Raw genomic sequence first — 14,254 nt, 5'->3', positions numbered from 1 at the left:
CGTGATTGGTTGTAAACGGTGGGCCATGATTGGTTGTAAACGGTGGGTTATGATTGGTTGCTTTTGGACCAATCATGAGGTGCCGGATATGCAAATTTGAGGGATTCTAGTGGCCAATCAGAGCAAAGTTTCGAAGGTCAGGTTTTTTGAAGGGAACCAATCATGGCAATTGTTTGCTCTCTGAGAAACCTCAGTAGACTCGCTGGTGTACAGCCTCCCACACTCACTAACTTCCTGCCTCTCTATTTGTTCTCTTGCTATCTTTCTATCCTCTTCTCTTCACCACACCCCCCATTCCACACTGTCCTATTCTCATTAAATACCTTCACTGCTTTTATGTCCTCCAATTTTTCGCTCTCTACCATAGAGTGCGGGTAGTTGGTATATATTGAGTGGGTACATATAATATCTTTCTTTCGTAGCCTGACTTACTTCACTCAGCAATAGATACTCCATATCTGACCACTTTCTATCAAATGCCAGGGTCTTGTTATTTTTTATGGCTGAGTAGTATTGCATAGAGTATATATACCACATCCAATCCTTTCATCAATTTGTGGACATTTAGTTTGGTTCCATGTCTTGGCAATTGTGAATAATGCTGCAATAAACATTGATGTGCAAGCACTTTTCTGACTGAGCGTTCTCCTGTCTTTCAGGTAAATACCCAGAAGTGGGATTGCTGGATCAAATAATAGCTTTTCTTTTTTTGTCAATTAAACATAATCTTTTTTCCTTCCCCCTTTTCCCTCCCTCCATTATCCACTCTCGTATTACACCTGTCTTTACTTTCTCTAATATTCTCCATTGCCTTCCCTGTTTCTATACTTTTCCAAATGTACAGTTACTGCTATAGAGTGAAGACAATCCTTATATATTGAGTCGGGACATACGAAGTCTGTCTTTCATACTCAGGCTTGTTTCATTTAGCATTAAGTTCTATATTCATCCACTTCATGTCAAATGTCAGGGTATCATTGTTTTTTATGCCTGAGTAGTATTGCATAGAATACATATGCCACATTTTTTCAATCCAATCATCTATTTTTGGACATTTGGGTTGATTCCATGTCCTAGAGATTGTAAATAATGCTGCAGTAAACATGGCTGTGCAAGTGTTTTTCTGACTGAAGTTTTTTTTCCTATCCTTTGGGTAAATACTTAAGAGTATTTAATACTTAATACTTAAGAGTATTTATGGGGTCTGATGATAGTTCTATTTGTAGGTTTCTGAGGAAAGTTCCTATCATTCTCCAACGTGTTGTACTAATCTGCATCCCCACCAACAGTGTAAGAGAGTTCCCTTTTCACTACAGCCTGGCTGGCACTAATCATTATTTTAATTTTAGCCATTCTGACTGGTGTTAAGTGATAGATATCTCATTGTGGTTTTGATTTACATTTACCTTAGGATAAGAGATTTTGAGCATGTTTTCGTATACTTTTGGTCATTATGTGTCTTTGGAGAATTATCCATTTGGTTCATTTTCTCATCTTTTAATTTGATTATTTTTTGTGCATAATCTGCTTGAGTTCCCTGTATATTCTGGTTATCAGTCCCTTATCTGAGATATAGCTTGCAAATATATTCTCCCACTCTGAGAGTTGTCTTCTTACTCTACTTATTGTTTCTTTTGCTGTGCAGAAGCTTCTCAGCCTAATATGATCCCTTCTGTCCAATTTTGGGGCTATTGTCTGTGCTCTGGAGGTCTTTAAGAAGTCTTTGCCCTACTCCATGGTCTATAAGAGATTTTCTTGTGTTTTTCAACAGTATTTTTGTAGTTTGAGGTTTTAGGTTTAGATCTTCAATCCATTTTGAGTTACTTTTTGTTAGTGGTGAGAGATAAGGATCCAGTTTCATTCTTCCACAGGTGGATATCCAGTTCTCCCAGCATCACTTGCTGAAGAGATACTCTTTTTCCCACTGGATTGTCTTGTTCCTTTGGTCAAGGATCAGTTGGCTATATGTTTTGGGATTCATTTGAGGGTTCTCAATTCTGTTCCATTTGTCTACCTGTCTGTTTTATGTCAATACCATGCTGTTTAAATTATCATAGCTTTGTAATATGTTTTGAGATCAGAAAGTGAAATGTCTCCTACTTTATTCCCCTTGCACAGTATTGCTTTGGTCATATGAGATCCTTTATGCTTCCAGACAAATTTTGTGAATTTTTTTTCTATTTCTGTAAGGAATATCTCTGGTAGTTTTGGGATTGCATTAAATTTGTAGATTAATTTGGATAGGATTGACATCTTGATTATATTAATCCTTCCAATCCAGGAACATGGGATATTTTGCTACTATTTTGTATCATGTTAAATTTCTTTTTCTAGTGTTCCATAGTTTTCCTGGTAGAGATCTTTGACGTCTTTGGTAAGGCTTATTCCTGAATATCTTACTGGTTTTGTGGCTATTGTAAATGGGATTTCTTTCTTCATTTCTGTGTGTTTACCTATTGTTTGTATAAAAAGGTGACAGATTTTTGTATGTTGATTTTGTATTCTGCCACTTTACTATATTCATTTATCACTTCCAGGAAATTTTCTTTGTGGATTCTTTTGGATTTCCTATGTGGATTTCCTATGTATAGCATCATATCATCCGCAAATAGAGATACTTTAAGTTCTTCTTTTCTTATTTGAATGCGTTTTACTTTACTCTCTTGTCTATTTGCATTGGCTAAGACTTCCAGTACTATGTCAAAAAGGAGTGGAAAAAGTGGGCAGCATTGTCTTGTTCCGCTTTTTAGTAGGGAGGCTTTCAGCTTTTACGCATTCAGAATGATGTTAGCTATGAGTTTTTCATACATGGCTTTTATTGTATTGAGGAATATCCCTTCTATGCCAATTTTGCTGAGAGTCTTAATCCTGAAGGAATGTTGTATTTTATCGAATGCTTTTTCTGTATCAATTGATATGATATATATATATATATCCTGATGACTTGTTAAGTTTTATTCATTCATTAATTTACAAATCAAGGGTTGTTTCACGTAGGGAGTCCTCCTTAGATACAGTCAGTAATTGTATGAACACTAACTTTTACCCTCTTTTCACTCAGTTATACATTTATTTTTTGTTTTACTAAAGATGTCTGTATGTAAATATGCTATTTGGATCTCTACATGTCCTTGCCAATCTTCGTTTTCCATAACTGACAGTGATTTCTCTACATGAGTGATTTTCAAAAGTCTCAACAATAAACATTTAGCAGGAAGAATTGGGTTCATCAACAAAGACCTGAACATGAGCCATGGTATCAGAAGACTTGAAATGTCAGATGAAAGTTTGTCAATGGGGGAAGCCATCAGCCTGTAACTTACCTGAGAGATGAAAGGTGGAAGGGGAAGAACATGGGTTGGGTAGCTGGATACTTGAATGAAAATTAAAGGCAAAAAATAGTTTATAAATTTGAAGCTACAAAATCATTACTTTAATGAGCTTTTCTTCAAATTATTTTAACAATAAAGGGAGATAAACAATTTTTTTCATTGCAGTAAAGTGGATAGATTCTTATACCTGTTTCTTGTTTAGTTTTTGTAAGAATTACTATGCTAATGTACAACAAAACAGAATTGACCACAAACAGAATTACTGGAAAAAAAAAATTGCATACTGTTTGGAAACTTCATGCTCCTTTGCTTGTGGTGTCTTTTGAAATAGCGGTCTTTTTGTGTTTTAGAAGAGGTCTGTCAATGAAAAATGATATGCCCAAGTGACTTTGCTAATTACCCTTACAGAATAAAAGAAGAACTGCCCTTCACTGCACTTGTGATTGGCTTTGCAGCTGGAAAAGTGTTGTGCTGACCTTGCATCCTCTTGCTCTTAGAAACCCAGAGTTTCAGGTTGAGAATGACGCCAATTGTTTCTGTGACCCTACTCACAACTTAAAAGCAAGTGAGGAAACAAAATACCCAAAGAAATGAAATTTTGTAGATTTTTAGTTCTTATAAAAAATTTTGTCTGAGTTTCCTTGGAAATTGGTGCCTTTAGGTACACTTGATTGAATGAAAAGTATTGGGCACGAGGACTGACACCAGTCAATTCTTAATACACCAAAGAATACTACAGCAGTTTGAAAGTTTAATAATTATATCTTCCTGGACCAACTGTGGTGGCATAAACAGGAGGGCACCCCTGTGGCTCAGTCTGCATGGGAGGTCTGGGTTTCTTTCTTTGTCCAACCTCAACAGGCCAGGTGTTATTGCGTGGACCTGTGGTCCTAGCTAACTGGGAGGTTGGGACAGGAGGATGGCAACAAGGCAAGACCCTGTCAAAAATACTTCTCCCCCACCCGCTTCCCAAACATTCTCTCTCTCTCTTCAAAAAATTATATTTTTTGACTGTGATGGGAGGATAATATTTTATTTATTAAAATTTGTGATTTTTAAATTATGTTGAAAGTTTCTGTTTGTTGGGACCAGCAGTTAGTGTAATGGCTATGTTGCTGGACTCCCATGTAGTTGACCGCGGTTCGTGTCCCGGACCCAGTGGCTTAAAACTCACGCTGGGCGCATGTGCGTGCGTGCCCAAGATCTCAAGAGGAGAATGGAGGAGAAGGGATTGCGGCGTGCCTATCCCCTCTAGGGGGTGTTTTCTCGCTTTCTGTCTCTCTGTCTCTCTCTTTCTGGAAAAACCTCTCTCCCCACCCCCCCCAAGATAAAGAAGAAGAAAAAAATTTCTATTAGTTAAGCTCTTATATACAAAATATGTATACCATCACTACTGTTAAATTGTATACTGTCCATCTGTGGCCCATAGTTGCTAGCATGCACGTGTGTGTGTGTGTGTGTGTGTGTGTGTGTGTGTATGTGTTTAAGAGGTGGATGACTTATTGTTATAGAGCAGTCACCTGAAATTTAGAGAAGATATGTGACTTCTACTGTAGTGAGAAATTTAGAGGTTTAACTGAAAAAGTCTAGTTTTCACTTAGAGGAAAAAGAGTCTAGTTTTCACTTAGAGGGAAATACATATTTCCTTTTATTTGATAGCAACTTTTCATTTGTTTTCTCATTTTGAACGTTTATAAATAAATTTATGAAAGTTTCTTTTACATCTCCTAAGTTGAAAAAACAAAACTAAATTGTAGAGACTTAGGCTCAACTTTCCTTATATCTGGAATAAGTATTGATGTGGTTAGCAGGATTCCAGAAAGGCTTGCGCCTCCAAAATCTGTACTAATTGATGTGTTGCTGATTGTTGACTTTTTTTCCCCACAAAAGCTAATTGACTGCTGTTAGTCATTCATTTTCATTAAGGTCTTTTGCAATCTGTTAACCCAGAGCAAGTTTTGATTGGTGAGATAAGGTGGCTTATGAGGATTGGCTATTACAACTAGGAAGAATATTGAAACAAAAAGTCATTAGAATGATATTTTAAGCACGTGTAGTTATTTAAAAATTTTTAAAATATATTATTACCAGAGGGCTGTGTCCGAGAGAGAGAGAGAGAGAGAGAGAGAGAGAGAGAGAGACACTACCTCATGAAGTGGGACGTGGTCATGCCAAAATCCTGTTCCTCCATTTCTCATTTTCATCCGTTTCTTAGGCCCACATACACATGTGCCTGCCTTCTTTTTCAAGCTGCCTTGGCCAGGATTCAAATCATGGTTGACCATGTGGTATCTGATTTCTGACACACAGCTCTACAGCTCTTAACCACTGCGTTACAGGGTCAGCCCTTTCGCCCCCCCCATGCCCCCCTTAGTTAGTTAGTTAGTTCTTCAGATGTGGCAGAGCGAGAGAGGGAAAGTGAGAAAGCAAGCCATCAGGTCTGGGACTTGAATGATGGTTGGCCACTTGGGAGTTTAGTGCCCTTAGCCACCACACCACCTGCCGCCCCCCTGGGGTGTTTTTTCAAGCTGCTGAAGCTAGGACTTAAACCATGGCTAGACATGTGGAATCTGGCTCCCTTTACCACCACTAGGCTAGAGGGCTGGTTTATCTTTATATAGGATTTTTATTTTAATTTGCTGGAGGTCATGTTCACTTGCCGGAGAGAAGCAGAGAGAGAGAGAGACAAAAGGAGGGGGGAAAGAGAGAGAGAAAGAGAGAGGGAAAGGGAAAACATTTGCTTGGGGCATTGATCATGCCCAAATCCCTTTACTTCCATTTCTCCCTCCTTTTGGATTTTGGGCATGCATACACAGGCACCTGTCATATTTTTCAAGTTCTTGGATCTAGAACTCAAACTATGTAGTCAGCCATGTGAGTCCAGGTGCCCCCCCCCTTTTTATTTCAATTATTTTTTAGTATTATTTTAAGTCTGCTATAGGACACATGCACTCACCAGGGAGAGACGGGGGTGGGGCAGGTGGTGGTGGTGGTGTTGGTGAGAAAGGTCTGGGATTTGAACTGAGGTTGGCCTTGTGGGAGTTCAGCTCCATGCCATCTGGCCCATAGGGATCCATATGCCTTAATCACCATGCCACTTGCTTGCCCAGTATATGTTTAATGAGAGTGACTAACTTTACTTTTTTAGTGATTTTCTTGTAGCCTTTTGTAGCTTTTCTTTATTAGGATTTTCCTATTTTTACGTGTTTACTTTTTTCATGTGACATTCAATTTTTTTTTAAAATCTGGCTTCAATTTATAAATCTTACCATTTGATTGAGATTGTATTAAGCCCATAAATGAACTAAGACACAACTGTCATCTTTATGATATTCAATTGTACTGTCCAATTGCAAGGGATATATTTACCTTTCTTTAAAGGTCTGTCTCTGTGTCTTTCAGGAGTGTTTTAAAGTTTTCTTCACATTTCTTACCGAGGCAGGAGACAGCTGGGAAATGGAAGTGGGTAAGGGAGCTAGAGCATCTGCCTATGTGGCTAGATAGAAAAACTGATCCGGGCAGAAAATTCCCTGCCCAGGGACCAGCAGTTGGCGAAATGGCTGTTATCACTGGAGTCCCATGTGGTCGACTGTGGTTTGAGTTCTGGACCCGGTGGCTTAAACGCATGCCGGGCGCATATGCGTGTATGCCCAAGATCCTGAGAGGAGAATGGAAGAGAAGGGATTGCGGCATAGCCATCCCTCCTAGGGGATGATTTCTCCCTTTTCTGTCCTCTATCTTTCTGGTAAGCACATGCACCCTATAGCAAAAACCTCTCCAAAAGAAAAAAAATTCCCTGCCCAAGGTTAACGTAGGCAGATTTCCATTGGAAGATATCTAGTGATAAAGCCACATTCATTATAACCAATGAGATGAATCAGTGGGCACTGCCACATTTGATAGAGCCAGTGAGATAAGAACAATCAGTGGGCCAAGCCAATGATCAGTGGACATGACCTAGACTGAAAAATTGTAAACCTCACGGTGTGTAACTGCAGGAGACATTCTTTTTTTTTTTTTTTTTTTTTTTTTTTATAAAGTTTTTAACATAGGGTGAGTATGCTGTCTGGAGAGAAACAGTGAGAGGGTCTGTGAGAAATCAACCCTCCAGAGGGTATCTGCCTGAACCTTTTAAGTCATACCTTCTCTGTTCACTCAGGCCTGCTCCTACCTCTCAGGAGTGTTCTTTAACTTTTATTTAACGAACTGCCTTTTCCTCTCACTATTGGTGTGTTTCATTCAATTCTTTGTCTGAAACACCAAGAACTGGACATCACAGAAGCCATCCCACAACATTGCTAAACTTATTCCTAGTATTTTGTCTTCTTTGCTAGAAAGAATAGTATATTTTTTGTACCATTGTATCCTCTAAATGGTTGCTTTTACAAATGAATATTACTGATTTCTGTTGAAGTTTTTATACTGGTACTTTACTTAAATGCTTTTATTGTTTGAATTAATTTTATTATGGATTTCTATAATAGAAACAGAGACAATTTTCCTCTTTTTCCTGTTTTTATGCTGCTATTTGATTTTCTTTTTTAATTGCACTTGCACATGTCTTTAGTACAATGTTGAATACTGTGGAAATAGTAGGCATACTTTTTTCATTCCTTATCTTAGAGGAAGTGCCTATAATTTTTCTCCATATGTTAGCATGCTAGCTTTAGGACTTAAGATTAGTATCTTTTATTATGTTAAGAAATTCATCAATTCCCACTTTCTTGATTATTGTTAACAGAAGCAATGTTTGATTTTAGTAAAGGCATTTGGAACTAATCATATCATTTGTTTTTCTGTAAGCCTGTTAATTCTAAGCATAATATTGATGAATTCTCTCATAGCGACCCAGCTTTGCATTTCTGGACTATATCTTACTTCTTCATTGCTTACCATCTTCTCATTATGGTATTGGATTCTGATTGTTGATATTTCATTTAGAATTTTTACCTTATTATTTACAGATGATACTCTTAAAGTTTTTCTTTTCTTTTTCTTCTTTTTTTTTAATAAAAAATTGATAGGGGTTGCATGTGCTTGCTGGAGAGAGAGAGAGAACGAGTGAGTGAGAGTGCACACATTCTATGGGGGATGACCATGCTGAAATCCCTTCTCGTCCATTCTCCTTTCAGGATTTTGGACACACATACACACATGCCCAGTGTATGTTTCAAGCTACCTGGTCTGGAATTCATTTAACTTTCTTTTCTTAATAGATTGTTTTTCTTTTCATTTAATTTTGTATATTTCTGCTCTTTTCTTTTTACTGTTAAGATAGCAACTATTTATTATCTTTTGAAATTTAGCATTTTGATTAATCTAATATGCTCTTTTCTTGCTAATTTACTTTAATGTCTGGATTATCTTTATTAGGTTCCTTAGTTTGCTTTAAATTTTTTTTTTTTTGGTTTGAGCTGGGATTTAATTTATTGATGTGTTCAAGACTATAGGTCTTTTCTAATTACTGCTTTAAATATATCCTGTGGATTCTGATATATCGTGGTTTCGATATTTTTATTTCATAGAAATTCTGCCATATCTTGACAGTGGAAAATTAATATTAATGTAATTGGGTGAGTAAAATGGTTATATATTGTGAGTTGGGTAGATGAAAAGATTAATGAAAAAGTTTGTTTTAAATGTTGCCTAACACAATACTATTACACATTTAAATGATAACTTCAATAATATCCATTTACTGAACATTTACTGTGTACCTGTCACTGAGCTAATTGATTTATACATTATCACATTTAATGTTTGAGGAACATATTATCTTCCCACTTTTAGAAGAGAAACTGGCTTAAAGGAATATATGTAGTTTGTCTGAAGCTGAATAATAAGGCAATTATTTTTGTTCAAATTGCAATTCATTTCTGACTCTAAAGCTTATGACTTTCGCTTAGGCAGTTTTATTGTGAGGTCACAGAGGAATTGAACAGTACAGCATCATCAGAGAATGTTAACAGTGTACCGTGACTGGAGTGGAGTTGGCACTTACTGGCTTTGTTTCTGGCTTGGGAAATTAGTTCATTGAGATGCTATTTACTGAGATGAAAAACATGAGTGGGTTTGTGTAAGATGATGGGTAAGTCTGATGTTCCTGTTGGACAGCTAAATGGAACTGTGTGGTCACAAGGTGAGTATGTGAATTTGGAAGTCTGCAGAGTGATTTGTTCTGGGAATGTGAATTTGGATGACAGTTTATAGATGGTAACTTCAATAATGAATATGAGAGTGGTAACTCTGAATGCAATGTGTAGTGAGAAGATCAGAAGGCTTAAGAAACAGTAGAATGTAGGATTTAGTGGAAAATAGTAAAAAATGAAACAAAGAACAAATATTCAAAATGTCAGGAGGACATCTAGAAGATTATGGTGTCATAGGTGCCAAGGAAGGAGTTTCAAGAAAAATAGAGGGTTTTTAGTAACATTTGTTCTGGAGAATGAAAAAAAGACAAGATCAGAAGTGTTCATTTGACTTAATAATAATTGAAAAGACAAGTAGTATTTTCAACAACAGGTCCAACAGAGTGACAAGATTGGGTTTAGGAAGAGAAAATGGAGACAGGATTTATAAACTATTTGAGATATTTGATTATGATGGAAAATAATGATGGGATGGTGGTAGCCAGTATGGGTATCTCCATTCCTCCACCCCCAACTTGCCTCTTTCAACCTCCACATTAGGAGTGGATATATTCTTTATATAGCCTTCCCCCCCCCCTTTTTCTTTCCTTTCTTCCTCTCTCCTACCCTCCTGTATTCTGTCCACTTTCCCCTATTTTTTCACTAATATGGTACATTTGGATATTTAATGTTACAGAATGAAAATTTGGGCCAAAATGACATCTTGTCCTAATTTATGACTATAAGTGTGAGTGACATAAACAGATGTTAAAATATTCAGGTATTTCTTCAGAACGATATTTTAAGAGTTTCTTGAATTTAGGATCATAGCCATGTATACCCTCTGTGCCCTTAAATAAACATAACTTGAATAGACATATTTATCTAATAAATTTTAGTAACAATCTTAAAAATAATAATGAAAATAATATTAAGGCTGTGCTAAATCCTTTTATTTTTTAACCAGTTTAAACCTTACTGGTAACTGTATGTTCATTTTTATAGCTGAGGAAACTGAAGCACAGGAAAGTTAAGTAACTTTCCCCATTGTTCTACACCTGGTTTGGCCATATAATTTTGGAGTCTATAGTCTTTAATTATAGGCTATATTCTTGGTCAGTATACTATACAACTTATTTTCATACCTCTAAAAAATTGTTAGTAATATTTTTGTTATACATTGTGATTCAGAATTAGACATTGAAATATTTTGATGTTTCAGAGACCTCTCTTTCAGTCTGTAGAGTAGTGAAGATAAGAAAAAATAATTTCTGAAAAAAGATATACTAACTACATATGTGAATTAAAATTCCATTTTTTTTGGTGCCTTATAGGGGGCGTGCTTTTTCTGTTTATGTCTTACTCTCATTTTCTCTTGCTCATTCTGATGAGTGTATGGAAGTAAAAATTTTTTCCAGTTTTCTGTATTTGAATATCTTCATTGAAATGCCTGCAGATGGAGCTAGTATATCCAATTATGGCATATAATATCTCAAACACACAATAATGTAATTACAGTATATATCAGTTGATTAATCCCTTAAAATACTATCAGAAATTGATATAGTCCATAATTTTTTAAATACCTAATGGCCTTATGCATATCTTTCTTCAGGAAAAAATGCAAGTTACATTGTGAGCTGCCTTCCAGAATTTATGGTAGAACTTTGCTGACATTGCTATTGATGCCAATGTGGAATAAAGGTCTTTATAATTTAGAAAGTAAAGAAGTATAAATGGATTATATGCTAAAAATGACTCAATACTCTTGCATTCTAAAACATGTAATAGAAATTTATTTAAATTTTTAGAAAGAACATTTGAAATTAAAAAAAATGTAAATGTAACTTGTGTATTTTATTTTACCCTCATCAATATTTTTGTCTTATATCATGCGTGACAATTGACTTTCCTTTCATGACCTTTCTATTTTGACTCTAATCAAGTATAGTGATGATTTGTTGTGAAACTGGTTACAAATTGTATTTTAACATTATTTTTCTGTAGAAAGCTGCAAACAAAAGTTGACTATATATAATTTTAAATCTTTTGTTATAACTTAATACAGAGAAAGGTTGAGTAGTTGTTTCAAAGAAATTGTTCATTTTCCATGGTAATGCATGTCTGTTGGTTGACTTGCCTACTCTGTGACAGAGTCCTTGAGTACATGAGTGTGTCTGTCTTCTTGCTGCTGTCTCCTCCTCACTGCGTAATACCTCAGGGTGGTATTAGTAGGCACAATAGTGTTTTAAAAAAAAATTTTTTTTAACAAAATGCCTTTTTCTCAGCTAAACGAATGAATATGTGACATGTATGAATAGTTTTGCTGAGATGAAGATGCATTTCTTATGACAGCAATGGTAGTATATAAACAGATGTTGCAAAAGCATGTTGTTTGGCTGTGTCTCACATGGAGATATTGGGTCATCAGAAAGCTATTTTGCGTAGAGAAACAGAAAAATACATCATGACTTTTTTGATGACCCAATACCATGTTAAAGTCAAACACACTAATTTTAATTTCAGATAGCAATCCCTGAGGAATAATGTCATTGCTTTACTTTGTTTGCCTTGTTCTCTTTCTTTCCTACTCTCTTCCCTCCAACCAGTACTTTCTCTGTTTTCTGTTCAGTATCTGGAGTCCGTCTTTCGCCAGCGTCTCCTGAGAGTGTACTGGACTATGACCACTCTTCTCGCTCAGTTGGCTGCCTCTCTCCTGATGCCATCATTTCATCACCTGAGAACACACATGTAGACAACAGCATCATGAATCAGACTGTTTCTAAAGCACAGGTAAAGACAAGTGTGGTTTTAAAGGACGTCAACATACTTAAAATACTGCCTACTGATTTAATTGACCTTCTAAAATTTTTTTAAACTATTTTTTCCTAAACAATATTTCTAGAGGCTATTATCTGGAATTCAGAATATTTGAGGCTAATATCTGAAATTCAAAAACTGGATAATATTTTTGTTTTGTGCCACAAATGCAAAATGTTTAAGTAGCCTTAGTTACCAAAATATGTCTTGAATATCTCTTTTGTTAAAATTGACATAGCTTTGCATATTGAAAATTGAATTTCAAAGAGAATGTAATTAGAAAAAAATAATAGTTATTTCTTTTTTCAGGTAATCTTGTCATATGTTTTCAGGTATTAGCGTATTTATTTCTATTTAGGAATAAAACTCAAAAAAAGACATTAGTTCTAGTCAAATATTTATTGGATGCCATTGTGCTAGGTGCTAGAATTAGTTCTGGTTCTCAAAGTGTTGTAAACAGTTTACAGTTACCTATTCATTTTTCTAGAAAGTACTGATCAATTTTGAGGTCATTGATAAATTTTGAATTCTGATTTTCAACTTAAAATATGAACAAATTCTGAACCTGTATACATTTAAACACTGTTGGGTATCAGATGTGTTATATTTCATATGAACAAATTTTGAACCTGTGTACATTTAAACACTGTTGGGTATCAGATGTGTTATACTTCATTTATTTTCTAGCATAAGAAAAAGTTTTGAGTTTGAGGTGTGTGTGTGTGTGTGTGTGTGTGTGTGTGTGTACTGCTAGCAAAATATAAATGCCTTAATCTTTAAGGTTGAGAGGAAATTTTGTATCTCACAACAAAAATCAGGTTGTGATTGCTTGAGGTCTTTTGTTGATTTACTTTAAGGGTGAAATAATTTCAGAACCTTTGCTACAACTTAATTTCCAAATGTGGTTTCTGGTGCCCTTTGGATGTTTTCATTATTGGTGTAGTATAAACTTTCCTTTCTTTATTTTTCCTTTTTTTTTTTTTTTAATGTGGTTTAGATTCAGCAATCAACACACACTCATCTGGATATCTCACTTTTTCCATTGGGTTTAACCGATGAGAAAAGTAATGGAACAATTGCCATTGTGGATGATGCTGAGGATCCTGGAGCCAATGTATCAAACAAACAGCTTCAGCAAAAAATATCAAGTCTGGAGAGTAAACTCAAAATGTCTGAAGAAGAAAAACAGAGAATTAAAAAGGTCTGTTTACATTTACCTAAGAAATAAATGTTGAATTACATATACTGAAAATTTGATGTAAAACTTTCTTAAATACTCACCAGAGAAAGATCTTATACTCCTTTGGATAGAGGTTTAAATCAATCAAATGAACTTATCACTTAGAAAATCCTTTGATAAGAAGTCTCCAATATTTTTCCCTTTAATGATTTCCTTTCTGGTTTACTTTTATTTACTTTGAAAGCAGGTTGTATTGCATTTTTATGCAGATTTGAAATTTCATGAGCTGACTTCTTAGAAGTTAGGTCTCATAAGATATTTGATAACTTTACTTAGATATACAACCATTTTAATAAATTATTTATTTATGCTTTCATTTTTCTTCCTTACAAATATATCTGTAAAAGATCTTAGCAAATTTATAAAAAGTGTATATAGTGGGAACCAGCAGTTAGCGTAATGGCTATGTCACTAGACTCCCACGTAGTTGACCGCGGTTTGCGTCCCGGACCCGGTGGCTTAAAACTCACGCCAGGTGCATGTGCGTGCGTGCCCAGGAGCCCAAGGGGAGAATGGAGGAAAAGGGATTGCAGCGTGACCATCCCTCCTGGGGGGTGATTTCTCGCTTTCTGTCTCTATATCTCTCTCTGACTGTCTGGCGAGCGCACGCGCCCTATAGCGAAAGCCTCTCCAAAAAAAAAAAAAAGTGTATATAGAGATTGATTATGTTGATTGAAATAAGTTAAAAAATGCTGTTACTCGTTTATTAGTATCATTTTAGTGTTATAATAATG

The 14,254-nt window shown here is 35.6% G+C and overlaps 1 protein-coding gene across 4 annotated transcripts in view; it reads left to right on the top strand.

Annotated features, from left to right (window-relative positions):
- CCDC91 (coiled-coil domain containing 91) overlaps positions 1-14,254 on the top strand; it is a 288,769-nt gene that overhangs the window by 33,473 nt on the left and 241,042 nt on the right. The window contains exons 1-4 of one of the 4 annotated variants that reach the window (XM_006140253.3): positions 9,316-9,471; positions 11,076-11,164; positions 12,093-12,253; positions 13,278-13,481. In XM_006140253.3, the coding sequence (XP_006140315.1) occupies positions 11,146-11,164; positions 12,093-12,253; positions 13,278-13,481 (384 nt within the window). In that variant the 5' untranslated portion in view covers positions 9,316-9,471; positions 11,076-11,145. Of the gene's footprint in view, positions 1-9,314; positions 9,472-11,075; positions 11,165-12,092; positions 12,254-13,277; positions 13,482-14,254 lie in introns of those variants that run through there. The other 3 variants (XM_014587159.2, XM_006140254.3, XM_006140252.3) reach the window with 3 other exon arrangements.

The sequence above is a fragment of the Tupaia chinensis genome, unplaced genomic scaffold, assembly GCF_000334495.1.
Source record: "Tupaia chinensis unplaced genomic scaffold, TupChi_1.0 Scaffold000028_1, whole genome shotgun sequence".
Taxonomy (NCBI): Eukaryota; Metazoa; Chordata; class Mammalia; order Scandentia; family Tupaiidae; genus Tupaia; species Tupaia belangeri.
This window is presented reverse-complemented; position numbering and strand designations above follow the sequence as displayed.